The 15,472-nt window shown below is 39.3% G+C and overlaps 2 protein-coding genes across 8 annotated transcripts; one reads left to right on the forward strand and one right to left on the reverse strand.

The window, feature by feature from the left end:
- Positions 1-5,359: 5,359 nt before the first annotated feature.
- Fer1HCH (ferritin 1 heavy chain) lies at positions 5,360-8,442 on the reverse strand. Of its 4 annotated transcripts, XM_089465052.1 has the most exons (6): positions 8,306-8,442; positions 8,010-8,240; positions 7,575-7,700; positions 6,746-6,829; positions 6,364-6,641; positions 5,360-6,301 (listed from the first exon to the last, which is right to left on the reverse strand). In XM_089465052.1, exons 3-6 carry the CDS (start codon positions 7,651-7,653, stop codon positions 6,020-6,022), a joined length of 723 nt encoding a protein of 240 aa, XP_089321178.1. In that variant the 5' UTR covers positions 7,654-7,700; positions 8,010-8,240; positions 8,306-8,442; the 3' UTR covers positions 5,360-6,019. The 4 variants fall into 4 exon arrangements, with proteins under 4 accessions (XP_089321178.1, XP_017859254.1, XP_089321175.1 ...); XM_018003765.2 differs by lacking the exon at positions 6,746-6,829; XM_089465049.1 differs by having other exon boundaries at positions 7,575-8,240.
- Positions 8,443-9,271: 829 nt separating this feature from the next.
- Positions 9,272-11,160, forward strand: Fer2LCH (ferritin 2 light chain). 4 transcript variants are annotated; one of them, XM_089465068.1, is made up of 4 exons: positions 9,272-9,430; positions 9,754-9,883; positions 10,088-10,114; positions 10,199-11,160. In XM_089465068.1, exons 2-4 carry the CDS (start codon positions 9,772-9,774, stop codon positions 10,762-10,764), a joined length of 705 nt encoding a protein of 234 aa, XP_089321194.1. In that variant the 5' UTR covers positions 9,272-9,430; positions 9,754-9,771; the 3' UTR covers positions 10,765-11,160. The 4 variants fall into 4 exon arrangements, with proteins under 4 accessions (XP_089321194.1, XP_089321201.1, XP_089321192.1 ...); XM_089465066.1 differs by having other exon boundaries at positions 9,333-9,492; XM_089465075.1 differs by lacking the exon at positions 10,088-10,114 and having other exon boundaries at positions 9,274-9,430.
- The last annotated feature ends 4,312 nt before the right edge of the window (positions 11,161-15,472 follow it).

A 15,472-nucleotide genomic window follows, 5' to 3' on the forward strand; every position in this document is an offset into this window, starting at 1 on the left:
GTTATTGTTTTTTAATCGAGCTTTAGCTAATTGGTTTTTATTTTGTATATCACTAAAAGCTGGTGCTTAGGACTGCAGCTAGATTTAACTAGGCTCTAGCCGATAATGTTGATAATGATTCAAGCTGTAAAAGGTATGGGAGGAACTTGAATACTTCAGTTTCCACCTGGCTGTAGCTTGTTCCTAGTGCATTCTGACGTAGAATTCCCTTGCCTTTTGTGGTTTGGGATCTAGCTTTGGAATAATATTTATAGATAATTTAGCTAGACTTTGCCCCTAACCCAGAGAAAGTTAGCTTGAACGAGTCTTAAATTGTTGAGGATCTTTATAGAATTAGCTTATCTATAAACCTAGCTTTTGTGGGTTTATAACGGATAAATAATTAGCTTGGCCTGAGCAGAGGATGTGGCTGCGGATGTATCTGTGGAATGGCTATGGCTATAGCTTGTTTTAATAGTTCAAAATTTAGCTTCTAGTTGCCTTGGCCAAGCAGAGATCTCAGTGTGTAGCTGCCAGCCAAAACGTTGCCAGCACTGACAGGCAGCAGCTAAACGTGGCAACTGACTGTTTGATTGACTGGCTTTGAGCCCATAAGCTGCTGTGGCAGCCACTTTGGCTGGCGCTGGGCATTCGATAGCTAATTAGCCGCTGCACCTGTTTGGCTAGCTAATTAATTTTTGGCTGCCATGGCAACTGATGCAGCAACAAAATATCATGGTGCACAAATTCAATTGAAATGGCTGCAGCCACAGCTGATGCAGCTACAATCGGAGGCGGAGGCAGAGGCAGAGGAGGCAGCTGCTCCATAAAGTGGCAACTGGAGCCGCAACGCACTTAGGAGCAGACATGGACGTGTCTGCGTGTGAAGTTTAAGCTGTTTGGCTTTACCAAGCACTGAATGTGTGGGTGGGCGGGTGTTTGTGTACACATACACAGAGAGAGAGAGAGAGAGAGAGAGAGTCAGTCGAGTAGCGGAAATCAAACAGGGAAAGACAGAGACAGAGTCGGAGACTGAGGCAAAGAATGGGAGAGTGCGTACTTAGCTGTTGACTGCAGCTGTGGCTGCGTGGTACGTGGCATGTCTGCAATTGTCTGCGTGGCCGGCATGGCAAATATTTAACCCAAACAATGCGCTTAAATCAAAAGCAAGCCATGTCTGCCGCATAACTACGCGACAAGCAATCAAACAGCGAGATGGGAAGCTGGCAGCCAGGAGGCGGCAGCCTAGAGTCCGCACATATTCCCACACACACACACACATACACGCACACATACATATATGTATATATCCCTATTTGAAACCCACTTTTGACTGACGCTGCACTTTTGGCTTTTAATGCACTCACAGACCGAAGAAGAAGTTTACAGCTCGGAGTTTGCAGTTTGGCAGGCAAATCAGTTTGGCCTTTGAACCTGACCAATCGCTCTCTGGCCGCATATTTGTGGCCATTGAACTGCGGCGTGTGCCATAAACACAACACACACACAGACAGGCAGCTCTGATTCGCTTGCTCCTCTCTTTCTCCATCAGTCGTTCTCTATCTCTATCAAAAATGTCAGCCATGAAAACTTTCGCCTTCAGTTGGTCAGCTAAAAAGTGTCCGAGGCATGCCCCAAAGGACTCGTAAGTCTGAGCATGCATAATTAGAAAACTTTTTGGCATAAGTCATATTTGTTTGTGATCTTAACTAAAAGCAACAACAACAACGAACACAAATGTGGTCACATGACAATGTGCCGTTATCTTTATAAATCAAAGGGAATTAGAAGATCTCCCCCGTTGGCCAAATGCTTGAGATTGTTGCTAAAGCTCCTGCCCATTAACTGGACAAAGGAGTCCTCACACATATTTTTAATGATTTATTCCCAATTTAAGTAAGATTTCGTGCCCGAAATGCTTTTACCCCACGGTCCTGTACATGTCCTGGCCTTGTCCTGGCTGCTGCTGTGTGTGTGTGTCCTAATATGCAAATCAAATTTATTGCACTCGCTCGCATCCGTCCTGGCCGTGGGTCACACCACGAATCCTTTTTATCTCTGCTGTCGCCCCCCCATAAATCTTGTATAAGTTGCTCCTTGGAGCAGTCAATATGCTAAATCAGCAGACGCCTGAAGGGGTTGCCAGGCGAAGAGGGTGAGTTTGTTTGGACAGCTGCTAAGACATTTCAATAACGCTTTAGCATTCCGACTGCCAATGCGAGAATGTGAGCAGACATTCCTTGCAATCGGGGCGAGTGGGGGGGAGCGGGGCGCCTTTTGGCCATGTCTGCAGAATTTTAATCAAACTGCTTGACAACCTCATTTGATTAGTACAAACTGACGTGTGCTTAAGCCAAATGCTTAACAACTATTTGAAGCGAGATAAATGCGCATTTGATAAGAAGCTTCAATTAAGAAAAGTGAGAATGATTGCAAGACAAAAAAAAGACAGCCTTATAGATACACGGCCGGACAAACAAAAAGACAAGATTGATCAGCTCGACTGTTGATCATGACTGCAAGCATATATAGTTTTTATAGAATCTACCAGAACTCTTTCTCTATTCCCCCTTAGGTCTCTCCTCTTGCATACGCATTCAATAAAGGCATTATACCCCACATTCCCTGCGGACAGGGTATAAATAAGTTTGTGAATGAAATGCCAGCTAGATAGCTACTATCGGGGAAACTGCAACTCTCTCAAAAGTTGAGAACCGGTTTTAAGAGACTTGCTTAACGGCAATCGCCATGGCTGTCATAGTTCACGAGTCCTGCGAAGATTTATAGTGTGAAAGGCAAACAGCGGGGCAGGAGCGGGCAGAAAGTGCTGCTAGTTGGCAGCCAAAATGAGTTGAAGACAAAGCCACAGCCAGGATATGAAATACGCGAGTGTCCTGTTGATGTCCTGCGGTGCCAAGCAGCAGCAGCTGAAGCAGTCCTCGACCCGACGCCCTAAATCAAATGGAACAGACATTGTCAGTCAACGTTAGGCAGGCGCAATAAAAAGGATTTTCGTGCTGTACCAAATGCATTTTCCCATTTCCCACAATTTTCATGATGTGCCTATTGAGCGAGCGTGAGTGGGGCGAGGGTTGGCTACGGCGACTGTCGCCCGTTGCAAATTTGTCAACAGGCACAACAAATGACAATGTGATAAGCGGCACAAGTTTTTGTGTTTTTTTTTTATCCTCCTGTGCTATCAGGAAATAAATCACTAACCACAAAAAAAAATTGATGAAAATGAGTAGAAAATATGAGAAAAACATAAAAAGACGTCGACTGTAACTAACTACATAATACTCGTTCACAATTGATATCAGCATGAGATTTAAGCATTTGCGGTCTTCTGATCTATACACATAACTATCCATACATTTTTCCAAGTTTTATTTATATCTGTTTATATATGTATGTCTCTCCATCTATCAAATCAAATCTTTCAGTTCATACAAACATCTGTCTATCATCTATATGCTTGTATGTGTATCTATCAATCTATCTATTGATATATAACCATCTATCTATTTAGCAATCTATCTATCCATTTTTCATATATATATATGTATCTACCTTTCCATATGTCAGTTTATCTATCTATCATACAAACATCTATCTATCCATCTATCTACCCTAGCGACCCTATTACAAATATCTCGTTTTGCCAAGAATATAGCATATATATATATATATATATATAGAAATTTGGGAATTTCGAGTCACTCTTCCTGTAGACTTTCTTGACAAGCTGAAAACAGCCAATAACGAATACACTCACTTCACGCCTTGCACGAGTATAGAAACACATGCTAAGAAAAGAAAGACAGAAAAAAAACACTTGCAATAAAAATGATGAGCAGAGCAAAAAAGCGTGTCGAATGGGAAAAGTTGCTATCAGCGCATTTGTGGCGCTTGGCCAGGATTGATAGTGTGTCCATTTGTATGCCGGACAGAACTTTGACCCCGCCCCGACCCGGCGCGAACTCAGCTCAAATTGCGCTTGAATTTTAGCAAGAAATTTGCAACCCATTGTCCGGGCGGACGAGTTTAAAAGGCTTGCGGTACATCTGTGCAAATATTAGCTTATGAAATTGTTTAAAATGCACAACCCATTTCGTGGCTTTGACAAGACATAGCAGTGCGCCTTGGTCACGCTTCGCAGGATGGGGGATGGAAAGGAGGCAGGATGCAGTCAGGACAACAACAGCATCAAGAGAAAAGAAACATCATCCAGAGCCATTTGACAGTTGCCACAATTTATCATAATTCAATGCATGCCATGTCCTGTCAATCACCAAGCAGGACGAAAGGGTGAACACACATTAGTTCGATTGAGTTGGATGGGGTTGGCCGATTGCCGTTAGCCCTTGGGCTTGTTCTGCTGGGACATTTTTACAAGTGACTTATGAATTATTCCTTATGGCCAACCGAAGCATGTCCGACTCTCTCGCATCCTTTTTTCTTTTTGTACTCCCCAATCAGATTAGCCTCAGCGCTTTCAGCTACATGAAAGGGTCAATAGAGCCAATGGGACGTCTATCAAATGGAATACACAATGTGATTCTACAGATTAGATTTCCATTCGGATGGCTAATACGTGACCATAAAACACCTCAATGGACAGCCAAAACACTTGTTCCATACAGCTTTACACGTATTAACTGATGGACATTTAAAAAAAATTATAATGAGAAGATATGATGACAAATTTAACTAAAAGAAAATATAGGAAAGTATAAAAGAAACATTTTGTATAGTTCTTGAGCTTTCGAGTAGCTGAAATATGTGCCTCAACTGCACTAATTGATTCTGTCAGGATTTGAAATAATCATTCAGGTAGAATCCACTGACTCACATTAACTTAAAGAATCCCAAGCTCAGGACCCAAAACATAAGACATCAGACACAAGACCTAAGACCCAACACCAAAGGACAAGCCCAAGACCAGAAGCAAGATCCAAGACGCATGACCGAAGGCCCAAGTCCGAAGACTTACAAGATAAGACGCACGACCCAAGAACCTAGAGGGAACACCAAAGCCAACATCAAGACCAAATCTTAAAATCCCACACCCAAGACCTAAGACCCAAGATCCAAATGCGCGAGACCAAGCAAGACGACGACCAAGATCGGAGATTAAAATCAAGACTAAGATCAATTTTAATAATCTCTCTGTTTCAGCTTTCAATATTATTTTTAAGAAATGAGCTTCGCTTTCAATAACAAATAAGTTAAAATTCTACATGCGCTACGAATGAAAAACAAAGTTTTACAAATGTGGTTTTTATACAAAAAATTCCAAGAATAAACAGTTTTTTACACTTTCCAAATACTTACCTTCCCAAATATAAAATTATATTGTATAAGTGAAAGACAATAAAACTTGGTTTGATCGTAGTCTTTATTAAGTTAGTATTATTATTGACTAATTGACAGAAAAATATACGTTTTATAATATATATATATTTGTGTATATCATGTACTTGTTTATATCTAAATGTAGATCATTCAATTTGCAATGATTTGATGACTCGGGAATTTTCCCGGAGCCGTAGAACGTCGATTTGAACTTTTGAGCACGCGTACTCGAGGCGAGATAACGAAACAGTTATACGTAACAAATATTGTAAATAAATCACAACTTTTGACTGTCATACTTGTAGCAATTGATAAAGGTATGATGCCTGATTAGTGCTAAGCCCCAGCTGGAGAGCGGGATTGATAAGAAAAGAACTCGTGGATTTGACTGTGCCTTGGAATGAAATTGAATTCAAACAGAACGTGATATATATTTATTTGGCCAATACTTGATTTTCATTCGGAAACAAACGATAAAAAAAGAAAGTATTTTACTTTTGAGTATGATTTAATTATAAACTAATTTTGGCAAAGAAAAATGATCGTGTGGATAACAAAATACTTGATGCGATGGAGTATCTGCTGCAGAGGCTAGTAACAGTTAATTTTAAATAGATATCTTTCGGGAGCACAGTATAAACTATGAATAGCTTGCTAGACAATGAGTTGAATTTGGGGATGTTGTTTACATGTTCTTGTCGAACAGGAATTCGCCCAACTCTCCCTGGGAGGACATCATCTTCTCCAATGTGGTGATCTTGCCAGCCAGTTCGCGTTGGCCGGTCAGCTGCTCCTCCAGATAGACGCCGGTCAGGTAGTCAACCAGATGGTAATCGTTATCATCAGCCTTCTTGGAGTTGCCCTCGCAGGTCTTAATCAGATCGCGAATGGACTTGGTGACCTCGGTCTCCAGCTTGAAGGCATCCTCCAAAGCAGACAGTCCAGACCAGTTCTTTACCTTGACAGGCTATAAGAGGACAATCGTAAAGGTCCCAGAAAATCTACTAAGAAGTTTGTCAAATTACTTACCGATACTTTGATTAGGTCCTTCACGGTGTGGGTCAACTCGCCACGCATTGACAGGTATTCGATCAGCTTGGCTCCATGCTCGCGCTCTTCCTTAGCAGCCTTGAAGAAGTGTTCGGCGAAACCAGGACGATTGACGGTATCGTTCGAGAAATAGGCAGCCATAGCCAGGTACTGCATGGAGGCATTGATCTCCTTCTGGATCTGCTCGCGCATGCTCCTAATGCAGGGCTCCTTCATGTCCGGCCATCCTCTGAATGCAGCATTTGACTTGATGTTACCTATAGAGAGGGAGATTAATTGAAATTAAGTCATTAACATAAATATACAACATACAAATTACATATATCAAACAATTTATGCTTATTTCATAAGCAGCACCTACACTTTGAGGTTTCTTGACTTTCGATTTCTTGTTGCTTTTTATTTTTCAAGTCCTGCATAACACTTGACTGTTGATCTCTGGGTGCTAAGGGGTGCGGGCGGTGGTTAGCGTTGCCATTACGCAATCTGCAGTGGTCATTGCATATGTATGCATTTATGTATGTGTATAATGCAAACTAATGTTTCTTGGAACAAGTAAAGCGTGTGCAAAAGTAAAATGCAGTTATTTCCTAAGTTCGCTCTCTCGTTCTCATCTCCATATTTTTGTTCTCTGCGCATTGCGATAACGTGCTCAAGTGTCGCCATAGCAACGGCATTTGTTTTGGTTTCGTGCCGTGTGCAAAAATGCCCGCTTCTAGTCCAACCCAGCTAATTCTATCTCACTCGCACATTCAAGCTTGAGCTCGAGCCGTGTGCAAAACAACAAAAACATAATACGGGAATTATTGCTGAGGGCGCGAAAAACAGAAATTTAACTTCACACATACAATATATGGAAATTAAGTTCATCTGTTACATAAAGCTACCAAAGTTAGCGAAAGTTCGTTAAATTGGTTTAATATTTATAGATTTGAATAACTTCCAGATTATACGATGAAGAGAGCAGACCAGCACAACAGCTGACCTAGCGCTCTCTTAGTTCCGTGTGCGCACGCCCCGCTGCTCTTAATAAACTCTCACTCACGCTCTCTCTCTCTCTTTGTTTGGACGAACAGTTCGTCGCCATTGTATGGAATTGCGTCGAATTTTATTGGTTTTTTTTCAAAATATTTTTGTTTTGTTTAAAAGAATGAAGCAACTACTAAATATTATATATTTAAATTACTTACATTGCAAATTGTCTGCCTGGGCCATGTTAATGGCGGCCAGAACGGTCAGTAGACAAAAACTCGCACAGAATTTCATCATTTTATTCTTCGGGTTCCTCTTGTTGTTGTTGTTGTTGATGTTGATGTCTTTACACAAAATCACAGAACAAATTATATCACTTTCAGTTAATAAATCAATGCAAACAGTTCCTGTTTACGTGCTCTGTCTAAATGCACAAATGAAAATGAACCAATTCGGTTGCTCGACCAATTTTAAATAGAGAAGTTTCTAGGCGATCTCTTATCGTCTCAATTGTCTATCAAAGCTACCTTTACGCACACTGGCATAGAAGGCAAAGCTTGCTTTTTCAATTCAATTGGACTTTTTGGATTATTTGATCTTTCCGGTACTTTATGATACCGTTTTATATACCCTGACAAACTTTTCACACGTACTTGGAATTTTTCGTAATTCTTCTGCTTTACGCGCCTTCGCTATGTGAATGCAAACTGTCGGTGCCTGTGTCGAGCAAAACACTTTTAAACGCTTCGTCGTTGGTCGCTCTCGCTCACAAAGAGCGGTGTGTGAGTACTTGCAATACGTGTACGCTGTATGTGAGCCTCTGTGTGTGCGTGTGAGTTCACTCTTATCAATTCAATATGTCGTCGTACGGTTTGTTATTGTTGCTATCGCATTGAAAATATAATATATACCATTTGATAGACGTATGTACTTGATTTACCACACTTACTTCCACACGTCCTCAATACAAAACCTCCTCTGTTCGACAGCACTATCGTTGCTGAATTTAGCCTAACTCCAATATGGCCGTATGGCTGTTTGACCGCAGACGCTGCTCAGTCAGCTGTTCTTTGTTACACATTTACCCTGTAAAATGGGTATATTAACTTAGACATACGATGAACTTAGACATAAGATGAAATACTTTATGAATTGTAACAAATTGTTTAGCTTCAAATACATGCCTTGGTATAGTATGTATATAATAATACATAATAAGAATGAATCATTATTTTTATGCATGTATATGATGTATGGTCTACCGTCTAGGGTATGGCAAAACCGACTCCTTGTTCTTGTTTTAGTTTTGTCTGCTCATGTCATGGGTTGCCATGCACCTTTGTTTAATATAAATAAAATTTGATGGTTTAATACCTAACGTGAAGCAGAAACATGGATATTGTAGGATCAATCAAGATATTGATTGACTATCAGTGCGAACATGACAACTAATGCAGAGTAGTCATAGCATAAATGATGTTTGATAAGAGTCATGTCAAATGATAACAAAACATGTAATAACCGGATACCTTTTGATTACTTTCGTTTATTTTTGAAAATTTATGGCATTAGATTGCTTGTCAATATTGAGAAGTCATTGTTACAGCTTGATATAGATTTTATCACACGTGGGTTGCTTATACATGTTTCTCCTTACTAAAATTAATTTGAATTCAATGCACGTATAACTGAGGTTCGCTCGAGTCAATTTCTAGTCATAGGAAGATTCAAATTTATGCAAGAACTTTCAACAGCCTGGTAACTCTATTCAGCATTGAGAACTCAAGCAACTTGTGAGTGCCTGAGTCACAAAGAAAAACAACCGCAATGACAATACGAATAACAACAACAACAGAGACGCGGCCATATTGCCTGAGCCATGTTTGACTGACATCGAAATCCCCCGGAGAGACGACGAGTGCAAAACAACATACCCATACACTCTCTATCTCGCACTCACACTCGCGCACTCACGCACACTGGCACACTGAGTGCGGTGCTGCCGAGGCATAGAAACGAGACAAACGCAACGCTATAAACAGCAGTTCAGAAATTGAGTTCCAACAAGCAGCACGTAAGAAAACACGAAAATCAAAGCAGAACAACTTTTAATTCAATTTAACGCGTCTATTTAAAGTAAGTGGTACACTTCAATTGTTGGCTAATTGCTACGATTATAAATAGTGTAAAAATAATATATTTAAACTATTGAAAACAAATTAGTTGCAAGCAACTTGAAAAATCGTTCGCGAGAAAGAGAAAGAATGTTCAAGAAAACTCTACGACGCAAAAGTCGCTGCTTTGTTTTTCTTTGAATCACATTAACTAGAAACAGAGTGACAGGTTTTGAAATTCAAAATACGTCTAATTGTGAAATTCTATTTATTCTTATTCTAGAAAGTGAAAACAAATAAAATGAAATATTTCATTGCATTCGTTTTGGTTGCGGGCCTCTGCGCTCTTGCGCAGGCCCAAGAGCAGAGCTGCCAAGTAGACGTTCAGTCTGCTTGCGGACAGAGTGCCAACGGTGAGTACAAAAAGAAAAAATACTGTATGAAATAAGAGAATGAATGAGCGCACGAATGGAAGAGAGTGCAAGAGAGCGATTGAATGATTATTATTATGAGCGTGTGTTTGTGTGCGTGTGTGTGTGCATGAGCAGTTGATCCGGTTTTAACTGTAACTGTGTATTGTTTTCTGAATATCTTATTTTTAAAAATAAACAAACAAGCGCTCATGGCATTTTTCTCAGGCGAAAGTAAGCAAAAACACTTCCTCATTATAATTAGGGAAGCCCAACTCACACAGCTAAAAATTTGACCTTCTCTTTGTTGCTTCTCAGGTGGTGTGGCAAATTGTAATGCGCGCTATGCTGCCATTGGACACCTGGAGCATAAGATGCAGGACTACATCCACTTGCAGCTGAAGAAATCATATGAATATCTGCTGATGGCCACCCACTTCAACTCGTACCAGATGAACCGCCCCGGCTTCCAGAAGCTCTATCAGGGTCTCTCCGATCGCGCTTTCGATGATACCATTGCCCTCATCAAGCAAGTGACTCGTCGTGGTGGCTCTGTCGACTTTAGCAAGCCCCATCAGCAGGGTGTTGCCCAGCCCCCAGAGGTGCATCTGAATGAACTGGAGTCTCTGGCACGTGCTTTGGACAACGAGAAGGAGCTGACCAACGGCGCCATTCATGTGCACACCAGCGCCACCCACGGCACCACTGAGAACCGCATCCACGATCCCGAGATGGCCCACTATCTGCAGGAGAACTTCTTGAGCAAGCAGGCAGCATCTGTCCGCACCCTCTCTGGCTATGCCAACGATCTGTCCAAGCTGGTGAGCGTGCGCGAGCCCGCCCTTTCGGTCTACCTGTTCGACGAGTATCTGCAGAAGCAATAAGCAGTTATCTCCTCTCTATCGCAACTCTTATCAAAATTCACTCATCTGTTAATTTGCTAGTATTACAAAGATACCAAAACGAAAATAAACCCCCGAAACGCTGCGTTCTGTAAATTAAAATTGTCATTTTAGTTGTGTTTAATATAATAATAAATTGAAGCGCAGCAGCCACAAAAGCAAAACAAAAACAAAATGAAGTAACATTTGATTTCCTATCGACTATTGAATTATTTACTACATCAACAAACACACACATACTATATGCACATACACACCCACTCACATATTTGTGATAAAGTTTAAGTAAGCAGCATTCGCTTGAACAAATATATCTTTAAAAAATTATGTTACCAAGCTAAATAAATAAAGAAATAAAGTCAACCAATATACGCAGTATATCATGTTTTCTTTCCTCATGTTTAGCATGCAGATAAAATGGCTGGCAAAAAATTCTGAAAACAAATCACAGCTGTCTACTTGCTCTTCGTCTAGCTGATAACGCTCGAGCTGAGTCGAGCCGAACTGCGGGTGTACTTTGAATGCGACTCTGATTACAAAGCGTCAAGTGCGGCATTTAGAGCAACTAAGTATACACAAATTGGACTATACTATATGACAAATTCGAGTGCGAGCGACGCGGCTGGATCTTTGATCGATGCAAATACTAATTCGCTTTCATTGTTGTGAAATGGGACAAAGAAATATCTACAAAGGCGAAATGTTTTCTATATGCATACGTGAGATGGGAATAGTGCTTTCTCAATAAAGAATTTAATTTATTAATAAACGTATTTAATTATTTACTATCAGGCCAGGAATCTTCTAGTTAAGCTTTCTTTTGAAAGCACTTCTGTTGCCTTCTGGGTTATGTAATTTGTTAAGCCGAAAATTGTCTATAATTTATTGTACTAGATTGGCCTACATGTGCGTCATATCTGGTATATTTAAGCTAAGGAATTTTGTACTTCTGCTCTCTTACTTTATGATATATTGCACTTGATAGATATCTATAACATGTTATATCAGATATTTTTAATCTGTGGCATTTTAAAAGATTTTTTAGGTCTTTCTCTCTTTCTCTATAGTTCCGATGATAAGACTATTTTGATGCATTGCAATTGATGAATTGCTGATCTACATAACAATGTAGTCTATATCTTATCGGGCGGTACTTCAACTGAAGTAGTGTTAAAGCCACGTTTCATTGTAGTGAAACACGTCATATTTTTCATTTCTATTTGCTTACGTCGGGATTTATCGCCCGTTGCACACGATTTCCGGTTGGCTGAGGGAGGCCATGCTCTCCTCTGGGGCAGCCATTTTGGCTGCTGACTAAGCCAAAGCTGACTAACGGTAAAGAGTGCCTCTGTTGCTATTATACATATAAGACGTACTAGACATTCTATCTTTCTCTCTCTCTCTCTCACTCACTCTCATTTACTGCCTCTCTTAATCCCAGTCTGCCTCAGGCAGACGTGTTTTACTCTGACGCTGCAACGCAGTTTCCTTATCTTTAATTTCGATGCGAATTGCAATTATTGTAAATATTTTTCATGACTGTTTCCCCTCTCTCACACTTGCTTACACACACACACACACACACACACACACACACACAGAGACATACTTTATATGGGAAGCAGCCACGCAGAAGAGCCATTTATCAATTAGTGACGCCCATTCAATTGGGATTTTATTCGTTTATATTTTCGTCTATGGACCACTTGCACGTAAAATGCACGTCCATTGGCTCAATTTTGTGCGATAGTGTGTACTATATAATTATGGGTCGGAGGTCATCAAAATCTGGGCAATAGACGCGTGTTATGCTGTAATTAGAATATGACAGCCAACAACCAAATGGCGACCATAAAGGCAACGATGCTCGCATAACGGTTAAGTTAAGAGTGCGATTATGATGCAATGGAGCAGGGGACAATGGGTCTACGACTCCGAAATGGGCTCTGCGACCCTGCTGGCCTGCACTGGTCATTAAATGTTAATCCACTTAATATTAATTGCGCTGATTTGCGGCCAAAGGAGGTATACATATGTATATGTATAGGGTATATTCTAGGAGGGTTTCTCTTCCATAATTGCGGTCATTTCGAGTGTATTTGTCAAGGGTTTTCGTGGGCTTACACGCACACGTATCGCACACATGCGACGCCGTTGCCTAATGTCTAATTGCTTTTGCTCACAAAGGTCCGTGGGTGTGTGTGCGTGGAACCCTTTTGGCCAAATGCCTCATAAAGGTGCTCTAAAACTCCAAATTCTTCAATTAATTTATGCATTTTAATAAACGCGCCAAGCAATTAGCTTCATGTAGAAAACTATTTCATTTATGTTGTTGTTGTTGTTGTAGTTGTTGCTGTTGCTGCGGCTGCTGCTGCCGCCAGCTGTTGTCAAAGGATTCGCCAAAAGGATTCATATCAATTTATGGCTACATGTGTGTCTGTGTGTGTATGAGTGTGTGTGTCTGCCCGTCTGTATGCAAAAATAGCAATTTAATTTCGTTTTATTGCATTTGCCATTTGCAGCCAGTGAACAGCAGCTGCGCCACAGAACTTCAATAAATAATCCAATTCATTCTCTTTTATTCGAAATTTTAATGAATATCTTCAAACTTTACGCCTGCAAATTTCGTCTGAAGCCTTCAACTATAACAAATGAAAAGCTAAAACTCAAATATTTTATGCATTTTTATTTCACAAAAATTTACTTCTGTTGAAGTATGTAAGATAAAAAAAAAAAACAATTATTTTTTAATTGAATTTTATATTTTTTGAGGATTTACACTTTTAAAGTCTTGGAAAAAGATTTAGTAGATTTAATTGTTGTATTTGCATGCTCTGTAAAGATCAATATAATAATAGAATTCGCAAAGGCAATGAAAAATATTTTTTAAAAATATTGAAATAGATATAATTTCATGAAAAATTATGAATTTATGATTGGGTTCTTTCTTTAAAGCGATGAAATGTGAAACATAATTAGCGAATCAATCGAAGATTGACCATGAATTGTCAAGGTCTAAAATATTAATTAATTATAATTTATATTACATTATATATACTATAAATATTTGTATGTATATGTTCTAATTGGCTATGCATCAACAATTGTATACTATTAAGTGGAGCAATAATAACATTCCTTACGATTTTCTATAGTCTTTATTAAACACATTCATCTTCATTTTCTTGGCGTAATATGTTGTTGACTTGCAGTTCGGATGAATTAGTAAGCCTTACTTTTATTTTGTAAGTCTAGGTTTTAACATATCTGTAGCAAATGATATAATTTACCATAACATTTTTAAATTAAGATGTCAGCTATACTCTTTTTTTTAGTCTTAGGAAATTATATCAGCTATTTGCATTTATTATTTAGTCACTAGAGGTAGAAGATTTTATTCCATTCTAATATTTCCAACTCAGTTCAAAATCTGTTTTGGTAACCGACGAAATACATAATTACCTCGGAATCTTCTTTTGCAACATGTCATAAAAAACATTCTTCTTATTTCTCAAAATAAAGTTTCGAATTACATTCATAACATAACATATTTTCGAGCACCTGTTTCTCCCCCTAAGTACCTAAGTACCACCATTTGAATATTATATGGGCATATTGTGCCTCTCGGCAACTTGTGCGTAATAAAGCGATTTGCATAGTCAATCGGCTCACTTTGAAATCGATAGCTCAACAATTTGGCCAAACAATGGCAATATTGAGGCTATGCAATCCATTGGGATCGAACGATTAGCAGAGCAATCGAATCAGGGCCAATAATCAGGGCAAACAAGCTAATGGATTTCCGATAAGCGAAACGTTGATAAGACTAAGAGTACAAATAGGTTTTATTGTGCTGTTGTTGTTGTTTTTGCAATTGCCTTTTGTTGTTTTTTGCATAAATGAAATGTTTTGCAAAATCTCATATAGTTGAATCGTATTGCAGGGTGGATCAGCGGCAGGCATTGCAACCTGAAACGCTGAGATGCTGAGCCACCCCAGTGGGCACAGCTGCCGGCAGTCAATTTGAATAAATCCACTTTTCAAGGTCAGTGGGTAAAACAAGTTGCGAAATTTTTCAGCACACCCCATTGCAAAAAATAAAGACAACAATTCGAGCTGAGGTCTAGCACTATTGGACATTGGCATGCCCTATAAACAGAGACATTGATACTACTACTATTTACTTTCATACTTATATTAATACTAGCAGTGATGCTAATACTAATACTAATGTTAATAAATACACATACTTACTCTAATACTAATGCAAGTACTAATTCTTGCACTTATGCTCATAAAATTGGACAAACTAATACTAATAATAATAATAATGCTAATGCTACTCATACTTATACCAACATAGTTACATATACTATTACTATTACTTATGCTAATGCTAATGCTAATGATCATGCTAATGCTAATGCTTATGGTAACATCAATGCTGAGCCCAATTCTAGTTCTAGTACTTATGCTAATGGTAATACCAATGCTAATGTCAATGATCATGCTAATGTTAAAACTAATGATCATAAAATCAAGAGATCATGATTATGATGATAATGATAGCAATAGTATTAACTAAGCTAATGCTAATACTAATACTAATACTAATTAACAACTTGCCTCTGCTATGGCTTTCAAACCACCCTCTGTTCTAAAATACAGGGTATACAAAGCCACCCCATTG

The sequence above is a fragment of the Drosophila arizonae genome, chromosome 2 (assembly GCF_054131065.1).
Source record: "Drosophila arizonae isolate 15081-1271.41 chromosome 2, UAZ_ARI_1.0, whole genome shotgun sequence".
Taxonomy (NCBI): Eukaryota; Metazoa; Arthropoda; class Insecta; order Diptera; family Drosophilidae; genus Drosophila; species Drosophila arizonae.